Source organism: Mus caroli, chromosome 15 (assembly GCF_900094665.2).
Source record: "Mus caroli chromosome 15, CAROLI_EIJ_v1.1, whole genome shotgun sequence".
NCBI lineage: Eukaryota > Metazoa > Chordata > Mammalia > Rodentia > Muridae > Mus > Mus caroli.
Window position 1 is genome coordinate 75,241,135 of NC_034584.1, and position 16,080 is coordinate 75,257,214.

The 16,080-nt window shown below is 48.2% G+C and overlaps 1 protein-coding gene across 1 annotated transcript; it reads left to right on the forward strand.

Moving 5' to 3' along the window:
• The first annotated feature begins 11,776 nt into the window (after positions 1-11,776).
• Mchr1 (melanin concentrating hormone receptor 1) lies at positions 11,777-15,194 on the forward strand. The gene is made up of 2 exons (XM_021184187.1): positions 11,777-12,132; positions 13,382-15,194. The coding sequence occupies exons 1-2, from the start codon at positions 11,847-11,849 to the stop codon at positions 14,359-14,361; spliced, it is 1,266 nt and encodes a 421-aa protein (XP_021039846.1). The 5' UTR covers positions 11,777-11,846; the 3' UTR covers positions 14,362-15,194.
• Positions 15,195-16,080: the final 886 nt, after the last annotated feature.

The window sequence follows — 16,080 nt, forward strand, 5'->3', positions numbered from 1 at the left end:
GAGGCCAGCCTATGTTACAGAAGACTCAAAAAATAAAATGAACCTAACGTGTAGAGGTTAACGGCTTTTGCGCATATTTGCAGTGATACTAATTCACAATAAACATAACATGTCCTTTATCCCATTAGCAGCCATTTTCTCTCTCATTTCTCTTTTAAGCCCCAGACTTGGGAAAACAGGAATCTATTTTCTCTATAGATTCTCCTCTTCTAGACACTTCATTAGATAGAACTGTACAACCATAGTCTTTGTGGCATAATGACTTCATAATGCGTCTATCTACGCGGTAGCCTTCGTTTGGATTTCTTTTTCATGGATGGATAATATTTTATTGAATGGAAGTACTACATTTTTGTGTCCATTTGGTAGAAGGACTTTTCAGTTGTTTCTATACCTTCTGGCTGCTATAAACATGTATGTGTGAATTTTTGTGGCGCTACTTTTCAAAAATCTTCTCTTGGGTATGCAGTCAGTTCTGTGCATTTAAGGGTTCAGTCAGTGTGGGTGGCCGTGTGGGGGCTGGGAGCTGCCTTAGTCCTGAATGTGTGGATGCCATTCCCCCTTGTTATTCCTAAACTATACAGCACAGCAGCTTTTTATGTCACATTTACATTGTCTTAGCTGCCACTGTTACCGAGATAATTAACAGTGTGCAGAAGGTGTAGAGCCTGAGGAAGGAGTATGGGAGTTCAAGGCCAGCCTAGGCTACAGAGTGAGACCTTGATCTCAAAATATCAACAAGTTAACTAAATTAAATTTAAAAATCTAAAACATATGGGAAAGATTAAGGCCTGGGTTCAATATCTAACAGCACATTTGGGTGCACACACATATGTATGCATATACACATACGAGCACACACAAGTGTTTGGGAAGATGTTTGTGGGTTCTAAGTAAATGTACTATTTTACATATAGGACTTGAAAATCTGTAGATTTTTATATCTTTGTGATGTTTTAAACATTTATTATTATTATTATTATTAATTTTATATGTATGGGTGTTTGCTTACATGTATGCCTTCATACCATACCTTGTATCCCCTAGATCTTGAGTTATAGTTGGTAGTTAGCTGTCATGTGGGCGCTAAGAATCAAACTCAGGACTTCTGGCAAAGCAATCACTGCTCTAAACTGCAGAGCCATCTCTCCAGGATCCCTCTTCAGGATTTTTGTTTTGTTTTGAGGTTATGTTTTTAAAGATTTATTTTATTCTGAAGTGCATCTGTGTGGGTGTATGTGTGTAAGTGTATGGGTATGCAAACAGTAAGTGTGTGCAGATGCCCTAAGAGCACAGAAGTATTCGATTCCCCTGGAATGGAGTTACAGGGATTTGTGAGCCACGCAGTGTGGGTGCTGGGAACTGAACTTCAGTCCTCTGCAAGAGCAGCAAGCCCGCTCAGTCATTAAGCCATCTCTCCAGACCTTAGAGGGTTTTATGTTTGTTTGACTTGTTTTTTCACTTGTTTGTTTGAGACAGGGTTTTGGTTTGTAGTCCAAGCTGGCCTTGGATTCCTGACCTTCCTCCCCTGCCCCTGAGCACACTATGCTGGCTTCTGGGCTGTATTTCCCCTAATAGAGTAGCCTAACCTTAATGCTGTGCACTGAGCTCTTGATGGTTCTCACTATAAAGGACTATGGCCTTGTCCCTTTATCATCCCTGCATCTGGATGAGATAGTAAGAAATGAGCACCCAGGAGATCCCTTGGAACCCATTCTTGCTTCTTTCTATCACCTAAGGGACCGGGCGAATGACTCATCTCCTCTGTTGTTGAGACCAGTCACCACAGCTGACCCTGCGTCTTCCCTTCAGCTTTTCTTCCCATCAGGGAGTGGAGTCTGGCCAAGCGGAAGGCCCCATTCTCTACCGAGCAGCCATCAAAAGCCAACTCTGGCTGCTGCAGATGTAACTCGGTGGTAGAGGGCTTGGCTAGCATGCAGAAGGCCCTGAATTCCACCCCAGCGCTGCAAACCTGACAACACTCATAAAAAAAATGAACGCCTGTGCTATCGGGTGTCCCAGTGAAGAGTCACCTGCAGCCAAGCACAGAGTGTCCCCTTGTGTGTGGAGGAACAGAGAGGACATAGGCAGTGACAGATGTACAGGCTGCAAACTGCAGTGCTGATCTACTCAGAGCCCACTCCTCCCCAGGGCATAAACCTTTCGAGTGACAAGAAAGAACTAGAAAAACAGCTGTGGCAAGTTCTCGACAACTGGCTGAGACGCTTGGGGTGTCTGCTAGCCAACGCTTAAGCATTTGGTGTCTACCAGAACCTAGACATTAAAGCATGGATTGTTTCCGCAAAGGAGGGTAAGAAGCGGTTTGAAGACAGCAAGATTTAGTTCCAAATGCCAGGACCCAGCACTAAAGAAGGCAGGAAGCAGGAGAAATCTCTGTGAGTTTCCAGATAGCCAGGGCTACACAGAGAGACCTAGTCTCAAACAGCAAGCTATACTTGGCATTGGCGTCCTTGGTATCCAATGTAGAAGGACAGCATTTCAGGGGACCCGAAAGGTCTCTAGGGTCAGGTGACAGAGCTTACCCTGCAGTATGGACCAGGTACAATTTTTTCTTGCTCAGGGAATGAAGCTGGGAGCATTTTTTTTTTTTTTTTTTTTGGCCAGGGTCTTATGTGTCCCATGATAGCCTCACACTAACTGTACAATGAAGGGTTACCTTGAACTTCTGATCCTCCTGCCATGACCTCATGAGTGATGCTGCCACAGGCATGTGCCACCTTGCCTGCTTTATATAGTGCTAGGGACTTCGGGCATGCTAGGGAAATACATTCCCACCCGAGATACACCCCCAGCCCCAGAATCGGGAGCTCTTAAATCATCTTGAAAATGAGTTGGGACAACATACTTAAAATCGATGTAACCCTCCAATCCCTGGAGAGTCACAAAGCACTGTCTTTTTGGTGATGGGAGATGGAAGCTGTATTGTCATGCACTTTGGAGAGAAATGTCACATGTTCATAATGCCAGCTCCTAGAAGCCTTCCTTATTGAGATGTCAGGCCTTGGTATTTTCATGGCACCTCTGTCATATTTAGGGTACTTTTCATTTCTATTCTCTGGCCTCCAGCAGCATGATGTCATTCATAGAAAGTAGAGTAGTGTGGTATCTTGGGAAACAATGAGGTATTAGAAGGTTGAGACGTGAAGAGCTGTCAAAAGAGCTAAGAGCAAGTCATGATGAGAAGGGGCAGGTGATCTGATGACCCTTAGGGGTGACGAGCAGTTTCTCATCTTTTTTACTTCCTAGAATAGAGAAAAAGGCATTTGCCAGCTCAGGGACTGCATATCAGGTGTCAGGGATGGAATTTATTTTCTCTATCAATGGGACCACATCAGAAATAGCAGCTGCAACTGGAGTCACCACATAATTAGGTTTATGGAAATCCACTGCCATTCTCCAAGACCCAGATGCCATCTTCGCTAGCCAGGGTGACGGATAATTTAGAAATTTAGTCAAATCATCACACACAGTCTTTCAAAGCTACGGTGGCCAGTATTTTTCGTTTGAGGAGTAGATTACTGGCTTTTTTTTTTAAGGGATTTGTTTTTTATTTTATGGGTATGGGTGTTTTGCCTGCATGTGTGTCTATACACTATATGTGGGTAGTGCCCAAAGAGGCCCCAGGAAAGGTTGTTCGATTCCCTAGAACTGGAGTTACAGACAGTAGTTAGACTGCTATGTGGGTGCTGGGAATTGAACCGGGGACCTCTGGAAGAACAATCAGTACATTTAGCCACTGACCCATTTCTTCAGCCCCTCTACCTCTTTTGAGACTAGTCTCATGCTACCGTGGCTGATCTTGAAGTCACTGTTAATGATCTTGCATTTCTGATTCTCCTGCCTCAACCTCCATAGTGCTGGGATGAGAGATGTATACCATCAATGGCTTATTTGTGGGGTGCTGAGGATTGAACTCAGGACTTTGTGCATGCAAGGCAAGCACTCTGCCAACTGAGTTACAGCCTCAGCTCCTTGTGGGTTTTGTTGTTTTTCTTGTTATTGCTGGAGACAGGGTTTTACTTTGTATACCAAACTGGCCCAGAACTCACTGTGTAGCCCAGACTGGCTTTGAACTCAAGGCGATCCTCCTGCCCTAGCCTCCTCCCTTTGATGCTAGGATTATAAGCATGAGATACCACAGCAGCTTCATGACATTATCAGCCTTTTCAGTTCTGTGGAGGAAGCTGGATCTCTTTTGCTTACCAATCAGGAGTTTCCATTTGACATTTCTTATCATCAGATCTCTTATTCTGCCAAACTGAGAGCCAATGTAGTAATTGTGCCAGTGGCTGGGACATCTATTCCAGGCACGTAACTGGAGGCTTTGAAATAATGTTGCAGGGCGGGGGTGTCACATGCTTTTAATCCCAGCACTTGGGAAGCAGAGGTAGATGGATCTCTGTGAGTCTGAGGCCAGCCTGGTCTACAGAGTGAGTTTCAGGACAGCCAAGGCTGTACAAAGAAATCTTGTCTTGAAAAACCAAAGAAAGGAAGAAAGGAAGGAAGGAAGGAAGGAAGGAAGGAAGGAAGGAAGGAAGGAAGGAAGGAGAGGAAGACTGAGAGAAAGGCAGGTTGGTTTGGAGAGCCACAGGACCTGATGTAAAGCCATTCCAGTCAGTTCCATTGATTAGGTGATCCATTTTGACCCTGTTCTGACAGTAGATCCTAGTAGCGTTCTGGTCAACATAAATTCCTATTGATCGAGAGTCAATGCCTACAGTACTAAGTGCCTGTGACATGTAGTCAGCCTGGCAGGTGGTCATAGACCTCCAGTAGAGGAACTAAGTTCAACTCACAGTTCATACCTGTGTCATTGTAGCATCTTTGTGTGTGTGCAAGCAATGTGCTAGACACCAAACCAGTCCTTGATGCATGCCAGGCAAGTGTCCCACTAAGCTATATTCCCAATCCCATTGTCCTCTCCTGGGCATGCCTGGGCTCCATTTCTTCCAGGGCTCTGGAGTCATGACTGATTCATGCCTGGAAACAGAGACAAATTGTCCTAACAACCATCCCTGAGAAGGTCAGCCTCCCAAGTACCAGACCTGAAGGGTTTTATGTCTTTATTTTATTTTATTTTATTTTATTTTTTGCAGTGCTAGTGATGGAACCCAGGATTTCGTACACACTGGGCAACTGCTGTAACACTGAACTGCACCCCTAGCCCCTGCCGTTGTTCATGTTTGCGAATCAAGCACAAACAAGCACAGCCGGCAGGATGCTGCTCATCTAGTTTGTTCCGGGGACCCTGAGATGAACTGGACACATCATTCTCTACAGCTAAGACTGTCCCAGGAATAATAACCCACTTCTCTCCCTCCCCAAAGGGTGCTGAACTTGGTTCCTACCACACTAGAATCTACACTCCTTATTAAATGAGGGAAGCCACCCAACTCCCGCCAGCCAGCACCTCCCACTCAGGGACTTCTCAAGACCTTAGTTTCCCAGGAGGTCCACTTTGAATGTGAGAGGGAGCCATGTCTATGTTGGGAGTTAATTTTATTTCGAAAGCAACTGGACGCCGCTAAGCTCTTTTCCACAGTAGAGTAGAAAGATGAGGTTTACGGTTTTCACAGGACTGTCGCTGCTGCTGTTTGGTCGAGAAGATATTGGAAGGGGCCAGGTAGGAGTGAGGGAGGATAAATGATTCTCAGATGCAGTGATTCAGATGAGCCTTAGAAACATGGGGACAGCATCTGGGCCATGGGAAATACAGTGGTGGACTCCCATAAGCAGGATACACAGAACCCTTGGGGTGCTTGAGGCAGGCCAGATAAGGAGATATACAAGGATCTCAGGAAAAAAGTATTGCTATAAATAGGCGTTTTGTTTTTGTTGTTGTTTGTTGTTTTTAAAGATAGGATCTTACCATATAGATTTGGCTAACCTGGAACTTGCTCTATTATAGACCACATTGGCCTCAGACACAGTCACAGAGATCTACCTGACTCTCTCTCACTCCTGGTGCTGGGATTAAAGGCGTATATCATCATAGCTAGCTGGACTCCCCCCTTCCCCTCTGCATTGGTGTTTTGCCTACATGTATGTCTGTGTGAGGGGGTTGGGTCCCTTGGAACTGCAGTCCTAGACAGCGGTGAGCTGCCGTGTGGGTGCTGGGAAGTGATCTCTGGTCCTCTGGAAGAGTGGTCAGTGTTCCCAAGTGCTGAGCCATCTATCTCTCCAGCCGCCAGACTCCAACCTTTTAATGATTTTACTGGGGCTGAAGAACAGACAGGCTAAGAGCCAGAATGACTGGGGGAGGTCAAAGTTCTGTTCTTTGGAGACTGGAGGAGAGGTAGCTTTATGTGGACATTTGGAAGATGCCAATTATAAAGTTCAAACTCCAAGTACCTTGTCTGAGGAAGCAAGCGGTTTAGACTCTCTAGCCTGCAGCATGCTTGGTAAGCAGGCAGCGAGGAGAACTCAAATCTAGGGGCAGCTGTCAGTAAGATCCTTCATGCTGCCCCTTAAAATGACACACTGCAAAGCCAGGAACACCCTGTTACCTTTCCACATCTATCCAAACCCTGAAAAGCCATCATCAGACCTTTGTGCCAACGAACAAAGCAGGACACAGGCTGCCAGCCCTAGTTGTACCAAACAATAGCAGGAGCTTTCTACTTGATTGACAGCATTCTTGTCAAGCCTGCAATCACTATCTCTGGCCCTTTCCCCATCACTTCCCTTCCTCTGTTCCCACGTATACTATATACTCAACTCAAGCTGGTGGCAGCCCCGCTTCTTCATCTGTTACACAAGGATAGAAGCATTTGGTTGCTTCAAGGATTAATAATAAAACTTGCAGGCCTCTTCCTGTGTCTGTGCACTAATTTTCTTACTTATGTTTATTTTTTGAGATGGCAGGGGCGTAGTGAGATCAGCTTATTGTTCCTTTAGGTCTCTTTCCTGCTGGGCTCTGGACAGTGCTTTCTGGGTTCTGCTAGCTGGCCTGCTCCGGCCTATGCATGGGAATGGTGTCCAGCTGTTGCCAGCCCCAGACATTGCTGCAGCATCCTTCATGGATCCCACTTAGTGGTACCCAAACCTAGGTAAACAGGCCATTTGTTAAAGTCTCTCTGCTTCTGCACTTGTTCCGTCTGTTTCCTCCAGACATCCTGAATTATCCAATCAATAAGCAGCATCTCGCCTGCTGCGGGCCTTGCAGGTGGCACCTCCAGCCACAACAAAGTTGGGGTGGGGGGGGCAGAGCAAAGGAGATAATTCCTTCATGTCTTTGGAAGAAGAAGGAAATTTCTGCCAAATGTCTCGCACTCCACCATTCCCTTTACTGCCATTGGTAGTAGTGAGTCATATACACTCTCAGATTCCCAGAAGGGAAAAGAGACAAAGGAAGGGACATGAGGGTATTTTACTGGGAAGTGGAATCCCAGGAATCGGGAATGATAAAGGAGCGAGCAGAACCGCTGGAGACACGACATAAGGATTTCCTGTTGCCATCATAGCAAGTGGCCATGGACTGCTGAGAGGCTGTAAGAAGCGCCTCTGATGAACAAGGAGAAAGCACCTATCTGTGACCTTCATCCCACATTGAGCAGAGATGCATCTCAAGAAGCAGTAGCCGGCCCCGCTTTCTAGGTGAGCTGTGGTTGGACGTTTTGGAGTTCCCATGCTCTAAGTTGTAGCAGAAATGGAGAATACCCTGGACAGAGGGGGAAGGACACACTGCAGGTCTGAGATGCACCCCGGCTCCAGCAGGCCCTCCCTGCTCTGTGCTGAACGGTCATGTGTACTTGGCAGGGATCGAGAAGAGCGGTTACTGCAGAAATGGTGGGCATATGAGCTAGGAGTATCTGGGAAGATCTAAAGAGATGCACGTGGGTATTCGGTAGACATGGGCCAGCCCTAAAACAGTCTCTGTCAGGTGCTTCTGGGATCCTTGCCACATTCTCTACCTCTAGTTTTGACTTCAGCTATAATGGACGTTTGTGTGTGTGTGTATGTGTGTGTGTGTGTGTGTGTGTGTGTGTGTGTGATGCTGAGGATTGAGCCCAGAGGCTTATGCACACCAGGGTCTTGTGCTATACCACTTAACTAAACCCTCTGAGCAATTCTGAAATGGATTTCCCACAGTAACAAACACAGCGATCGCCCCGCTGACTTTCTTCGTCTGATTCCTCACTCCTGTTCCCTTACTGTTCCTTAGAGTCACACCAAGAATGCATTTCCACGCATAAGTCTGAGTCTAAGACTCTACTTTCAGAGGAAACCAAACTGAAAAGATGAATTCTGGGAGTCATAGCCTTGAAAATGACTCTTCAGGGTAAGATGCTGGGAAATGTCCATAATCGTGCCGCTGCTGGCGGTGAACAAGATACGACCAACCCTGTCCTGGAAGTGACATCACAGTGACAGAGTCCTGCTTGTGGTCAGCTGAGATGAATACAAGTAGAAAAGGAGGTGCTGACACGTGCAGCCTCTCTGGAAGAACAATAAAGGATCCGTGGGTCATGGGATGGCTGACCTGCTACGGAAGCCTACGAGGAAGAAGATGGAATAGTCAAACGCCCAGATATCAATTCAGGATACATGGTGAAAGCCAGAAGCCTGCCAGAACAGCAGTTCAAAGCGCCTGTGAGCTTCTGCAGAGATAGAGCAGTTTGCTGAAAATAAGACCCAGGATCTAATTGAAAGGGTAGCTGAGGTGCAAAAAAGATGGAATAGGTACAACCTTCGAGGTTCTTTAATAATAAGGAGCGGAACCTTCAAGTCCAGGAGATAACATCTGGATGAATTTGAAAACAGATTTCTTTACCCCCTTGAATACTCCAGAGCAGTAGATGTAACTAACCCCTGCCACTTTTTGAAAGGAAGGATAAATGTCCTGCCCTTGTTTGGAAATCACGATAGGATTCAATTGATAATATACCCTTTCAAGAGGACATTTATCATTTTCAGATATGGTCCCTTATACGGACATTCTCTTTTTTTTTTTTAAAGATTTATTTATTTATATGTAAGTACACTGTAGCTGTCTTCAGACACTCCAGAAGAGGGCGTCAGATCTCGTTACGGATGGTTGTGAGCCACCATGTTGTTGCTGGGATTTGAACTCTGAACCTTCGGAAGAGCAGTCGGGTGCTCTTACCCACTGAGCCATCTCACCAGCCCGGACATTCTCTTATTATGGGCTGGAAAAAATATAAGTAATGGGAACGTGCATAAGGAATGAATTTATAGGGTGCTAGAGCGTGGCACAAATGTCAAACTGAAAGAAGAGGGTGTCTTGGCAGGAACACTCCTGCTTCATGGGCTAGAACACCCTGGGGGTGGGGGTGGGATGGATACCTGGAGCTAATGCTGAAATCGGTCTGGGGAGGCTTCTGGAAGTAGCCTATAGTAAGAAGACAAAGGTGCTCTGGCTACCATGGCAGAGACTGCTTGTCCTCGAGTGGCTGTTAGATTGTATACAGAAATTTACCACTACTTTTTTTTTTTAACATTGCAGTAAAATTCACATAATACAAAACTGTCCATTTTAACTCTTTGCATGTGATACTGAAGTCTAAACCCGGGGCCTTGTACATGCCAGGCAAGAATATTCTACCACTGAGATACATTCCTGCCCCCTTAATGAGTTGTGTCAAATTCAGCAGTATTCAGAACATGCATTAAGGGGCTGGAGGGATGGCTCAGGGGTTAGGAGCACTGAGTGATCTTCCAGAGGTCCTGAGTTCAATACCCAGTAACCACATGGTAGCTCACAACCATCTGTAATGGGATCTGGTGCCCTCTTGTGGTGTGTTTGGAGACAGAGACAGTGTACTCATTTATATAATAAATCTTTTTTTAAAAGGCACGTATTAATCAGTGCTGCTCAACCATCAATGCTGTCTATTTCTAGCTCTCTACCTCTGCACACAGAAACGCAGTACCCTTTCAACAACAACTTCCCACTGATCCTTCCCCACTGACCTCCGCTACTTGACAGAGGGTTTTTGTTATCTTGTTTCCTTTTTTGAGACAGAGTTTCTCTGTGTAGCCTTAGCTTTCCTGGGACTCACTCTGTAGACCAGACTGGCCTTGAACTCGGAGATCCGACTGTTTCTGCCTTCTGAGTGCTGGGATTAAAGACCAGTGCCATCATGTCTCACTGTCTGGCCTGGCAGTTTTGAGAAAGGAGTCAGAAGACTCAGAGAAACTGCAATGCTTGAGGGGAAGTTAACCACGTGTGGCTAAAGAACACACTGGTTAGTCCCCCAGAAAAACCCAGAGAGCATCTGTCTTGGTTTTCTATTGCTCTAAAGACACTACAAACAACGCTACTTATCAAAGAAAGTGTTTCAGAGGGTTAGAGTCTATAATGGTGGAGCAAAGGTGGGGTATCAGGAGTCAATAAATGCTTACATCCTGAGAGCAGGAGCCAAGAGAGCTAACTGGGAACGGAGGGATGGGTTTTTGAAACCCCCAAAGCATCCATACCTAGTAATATACTTCTCAATTCTTCCCAAACAAGGCTCACTAACTGGGGACCCAGTATTCACATGTAAGAGCCTGTGCGGAACATTTTTATTCAAACCACCACAGTATTCCCTCTGCTAATACCACAAGGGACACCTGGGTCTGGGGGCATCATGGAGTTGGGGGCATCACAGAGTCCACCAGAAATACACTAACCATCCCACTGTGCCTATGGTTAAACTACCATCTGGTTTTCTTTCTTTTTCTATGTGTGGGGGTGGGGGGAGAAGCCCTGAAATTCTCATCCTCCTGTCTCCACCTCCTAAGTGCTGGGATTACTGGCATGCACCAGGTCCAGTTTATGAGTATAGGGGATGAAACCCTGCGCTTTGAGCCGGTGAGACAAATACTCTACCAACTGAGCTCCATCCCCAGCCCCCATACGCCTTTATTTTAAGTTCTTCCTGCTGGTGGATCAAGAGGCCTAGAAAGGAGAGGTATACTAGGGACAGTCAACAACTCGCCCTGAAGAACCAGGCATGTTCATATCCAACGTCGGTAAGGAAGAGTATGGCTGGAACTCGGGGGAGCTATACGGATGTCTCTCTGTGCTTCTGTGCTCATTGATAAGGGTTAACAGGCCTTACCATGTTAGCCAAGGACTTAGGCTCTGCATCTGGCGCTGGTGGTGTAGCGACAGCATTTGATTGTGAATCTCCCGGAGCTGTCAGCAGGAGTCTGCAGAGAGTTCTCTAATGCCTGTGCCCTCTGAGGTTACTGTCCATTCTAATCTCTGAGTGGACTTATTTATTCTCTTATGCTCTGATAATTGTTTCACAGAATCCCAGACAAAACCTCAGAACACTAGAAAATAAAACCCTCCGTGGCTGGCCTCGACTGATCTGTGCAGAGGGAAGTTTGTTCTGTCTGCACACCAGCCCCTGACTATTGGCACCACAGAAAGCCTGGAACCTCCTTTGTACACCAGTCAAGGGCTAGCAATTGTCATCTAGCCAAGGAGATGTTTGGAAGTTACCAGGACACAGGAAAGGTTTAGGGTGACCTCCAGAGTGCTTGGGAACCAAGGATGTGTCAGTCCAGGCTTGAGTCCCCAGCGCTGGGAACAGTACCCCTGGCTCTTGCCCCGTGGTCCAGCTTCCTCAAAGCAAGCATTGCTCACCCACCCACCCCGTTTGCTTTTGCAAAGACCTGGATGGCCATGCAAGATAAGCAGTAGCCCCTGTGAGCTCAGAAGACAGCCCCGGGAGACAGCGCAAAGGCAGGCTCCTCCGCAAGGGATGGCTTGAGCCTAGCTGCTGGCTCTGCAGGCAGTCAGGAGTAGGAGCAGCAGCCGGGACCGAAGAGGTTAACGTGCATCTGCCTCCGAATGTTAATGTGTCTAGGTGATGTCAGTGGGAGCTGGGAAGGAGGGAGTGGGGCGAGCAGTTGGGCTCAGAGGCAGCAGAGGCTGCCAGGCGGTAGAGGAAGACCCTTTTCTGGACTGCGGGGCTCACGCTCCGGACAAGGCGGTGGCGGGCGCTAGAGGCTGCCGCAGCCTGCGTGGGTGGACGGGCGCTCCACTCCAGGGAGCAGCGACCTGCACCGGCTGCATGGATCTGCAAGCCTCGTTGCTGTCCACTGGCCCCAATGCCAGCAACATCTCCGATGGCCAGGATAATTTCACATTGGCGGGTGAGTCGAGTTGGAGTCCTCCCTCCTCCGGGATGGGTGTGGAAAATGGGAAGGTTTCACCTCCCAAGCCAAACTGCCTGGGAAACTTTATCTTACAGTTCTTGGTGATAAGATCTGCAGTCGGCTTTGCCTGAAGAGGAAGAGGAGAGGAGGGGACACCAGCTAGGACAGAAGGGGCAGGGAGGAATAGAGATGGGGCAGAGGCACATTTAGAAACAACAAGGGTTGGTGACAAGACGTGAGGCAGGCTTGAGGTGAAAGCTTGCCGATGAGTCCTAAATATGCTTTGCAGGGGGAAAAATCAAGGCTGGAGAAGCAAGCAAGCAAGACAGCAAGACAGCAAGACAGCGGGCGGGTAGTATGTGGGAGCCAGCAGAAGCGCTTTGATTCACCGCTATCCTGGGCTCAATCCTCTGGCCTCCTGGGGTAATGGGTTCTGAGTGGTCCTTGCTGTCTTCTGGCAAAGGCTGCTGGGAGCAAAAGACTTCACAGGGCGTGAGAGGATTAACTTTTCTGGTGAATTAAGCTTCTTGACATTTGCAGAACGTCAACGCCTTGAAATTCTAGCTCTGAAGGAGAAGGGAATGAAGGGGAAAGAGGAAAGGTTGGTGTGGAGAAAATTCCCAAGCTTCTGGGGTGTAACACAGCTCCAGTCCCTACCCTATTGGGAAAGCCCAGACTCAGGAGACATGGTCCAAGGAAATCCCTGACAGAAAACCGGGAGAGGGCAGGGCTGTGGAGCCTGAAACACACCCCACACCCATGGTGACAGTCACTTCTCACATATGCCTAGGAACCTATCTGAAACCTTTGGCCATCTCTCTCTGAAAAGATGAGGTTGCAAATACACACACACACACACACACACACACACACACACACGAATGTCCTTCAAACCTTTTTGACAAGGTTTTCTGGTGGATCCCGGGGATATGAAGTTGTTCTCAGCAGATATCTGGGAGTCTTGACTCCTGGCCCTCTAAGTAAATGGATGAAGCGAAGAAGAATGGGGTCTTCTGAGTAACAGGTGGATCTAGAAAATCCCATAGGAGTCACCAGGGCACGGTGGAGGAGGGTAAGGTACAGAACTAACAATAGCCCGAGGAGGGGAAAGAGCAGGAGATGATTCCAGAGACATAGTGACCCCAAGCTGCAAGGGAAAGCATGAGGGGCCAGCAGGAAGGCCGACATGGCAGGTTGTCAGCTTCTAGATCAGAAGGCGGGTCATACTTGCTCTTTCTATCCTCAGGGCCACCTCCTCGCACAAGGAGTGTCTCCTACATCAACATCATCATGCCTTCAGTGTTTGGTACCATCTGTCTCCTGGGCATTGTGGGAAACTCCACAGTCATTTTTGCCGTGGTGAAGAAATCCAAGCTGCACTGGTGCAACAATGTCCCTGACATCTTCATCATCAACCTCTCTGTGGTGGATCTGCTTTTCCTGCTGGGCATGCCTTTCATGATCCACCAGCTCATGGGTAATGGTGTCTGGCACTTTGGGGAAACCATGTGCACCCTCATCACAGCCATGGATGCCAACAGTCAGTTCACCAGCACCTACATCCTGACTGCTATGGCCATTGACCGCTACTTGGCCACCGTCCATCCCATCTCCTCCACCAAGTTCCGGAAGCCCTCCATGGCCACCCTGGTGATCTGCCTCCTGTGGGCTCTCTCATTCATTAGCATCACTCCTGTGTGGCTCTATGCCAGACTCATCCCCTTCCCAGGGGGTGCTGTGGGCTGTGGCATCCGCCTGCCAAACCCAGATACTGATCTCTACTGGTTCACTCTGTATCAGTTTTTCCTGGCCTTTGCCCTTCCGTTTGTGGTCATCACTGCTGCGTACGTGAAAATACTACAGCGCATGACGTCTTCGGTGGCCCCAGCCTCTCAACGCAGCATCCGGCTTCGGACAAAGAGGGTGACCCGCACAGCCATTGCCATCTGTCTGGTCTTCTTTGTGTGCTGGGCGCCCTACTACGTGCTGCAGCTGACCCAGTTGTCCATCAGCCGCCCGACCCTCACATTCGTCTACCTGTACAATGCGGCTATCAGCTTGGGCTATGCCAACAGCTGCCTCAATCCCTTTGTGTACATAGTACTCTGTGAGACCTTTCGAAAACGCTTGGTGCTGTCGGTGAAGCCCGCGGCCCAGGGGCAGCTTCGCACGGTCAGCAATGCTCAGACAGCTGACGAGGAGAGGACAGAAAGCAAAGGCACCTGACAATCCCCCGGTCACCTCCAAGTCAGGTCACCGCATCAAACCATGGGGAGAGATACTGAGATAAACCCGGGGCTACCCTGGGAGGATGCAGAAGCTGGAGGCTGGGGGCTTGTAGCAAACCACATTCCACGGGGCCCACAAATTGCTAGGGAGGCTTGCAGCCAGGTTTGGGGGGAAGCTTCAGACTGCAAGGATCCCCTTGACAGAATAGAAGCAGAGCAAGAAGGAAAGGGTGGTTTGACTGGTTCTCGGGATCTGTATCTGTTGGCTCGTATATATCTTTCTCTCAAGGGAAGAAGGCAGAGGTTCCTAGCTGGGTTCCTTTAAAACTAGGCAGGGCTAGGATCTGAGCAGCTAGGGCTATACTGTGAGACTGGGCAAGCCGAGCGTTCCCTCCCATCTCTCATTGGTGTGATAGAAGGCAGTCTTTCTCCCAAGCTGGTGGATCTCCTGAAGCACGCTCCAGCATCCTGTGCTGATTTCACTTTCTCTTTAGGGGATGCATGTTGACACTGGGGTGTGGGCTCTGAGCCCACAGGAGTTTAAAAAACCAAAAGAGCTCAGAGTGTCGAGAGAGATCCAATCACCAAGAATGACAAGGCAACCTGGGGTGGATGTGGATCTTGAAACTAATAAAAAGGGGCTTTCACAGTGACGTTCTCTTCATAGGGCACAGCTGTCAGTCTATGGCTGATCCAGAGTGAGCATCCATGAATTCTGCATGTGCAGGGGTCACTCTAATGCCTGATATGTTGGCATCATCTTTGTGCTTGAGCCTTCCACTCCCAAATGGGAATGAAATAAAGGCAACTTCCCACCCACGTCATTCTGGAGGCTCCTGCGTAATTGCTTGTGCTGTGTGTGTGTGTGTTCTATACAAGGAAAGAGGGGTCACTTGAGTATTATAGTTGGATCTTGTTTGGGGCTGCATTTTTAGGGCGCCTGAGGTTAAGGGATTTGGTTTTCTGGACCCACAGGGAGAAGGTTAGTGGTATTCATGGAGCTACTGTGAATTCATCCCATCGCGGGGCTGTGGCTGTACTTGTTCTGGAGACTCCGCATCCTGGCTTGAACTCCTGTTCTCATCAGTGCTGGTCCCTCAGGTCCCCCAAGTTCTAGTGTGAATCCCCCAGACCCGACCCTCCCTGCTTCGTGCTGAGTCACCAGCTGCTGGGCTGGCTCTTGGGGGGGGGGGGTTGGGGGAGTCTGAGCTAGTCTCTGCTTGATGTAGCTGAGATCTGCTGGGCACCTTAAAAGCAGATGACCACTCGGGCCGCTGGGAGGCAGTCGTGGCTGCTGCTTATTAGTTCTGGCATCAAGAGGGTGCAGGATGCTGCCTAGCAGATGTTAAGGAGAGCTGAAACAAGTTGTCCAGAGGCATCATGGAGGGTGGCTCCCTCCGCTCTTGCTGGTCACTTCTCATTGCAGAGTTGCAGTAGTAGCTGCTTGGAATACTTCTAGGAGGCCTCTTTGGGTGCTGGGGAGTCAGCCTCCTCATTAGTATTAAAATTTCTTGATAGGAGGTTAGCTCTCCTTCCTTCTCTAGCTGCCATAGATAAGCTTCCAGTCTAGATGAGGTGCAAACCCAGTGAAAGAAAAAAAAGGGTCCTGGGGGGGGGGAGCGAATATGGTGGTGTGTGTGTGTGTAACCCCAGCACCAGGGAGGCTGAAGCAGGAAGACAGAGAGAGAGAGAGAGAGAGAGAGAGAGAGAGAGAGAG

Bases quoted from the DNA above. Each gene is read 5' to 3' on its own strand.
- Mchr1 (XM_021184187.1), top strand. From the start codon at position 11,847: ATGTCAGTGGGAGCTGGGAAGGAGGGAGTGGGGCGAGCAGTTGGGCTC. The intron at 12,133-13,381 runs GTGAGTCGAGTT...TTCTATCCTCAG, and splicing joins GGATAATTTCACATTGGCGG to GGCCACCTCCTCGCACAAGG.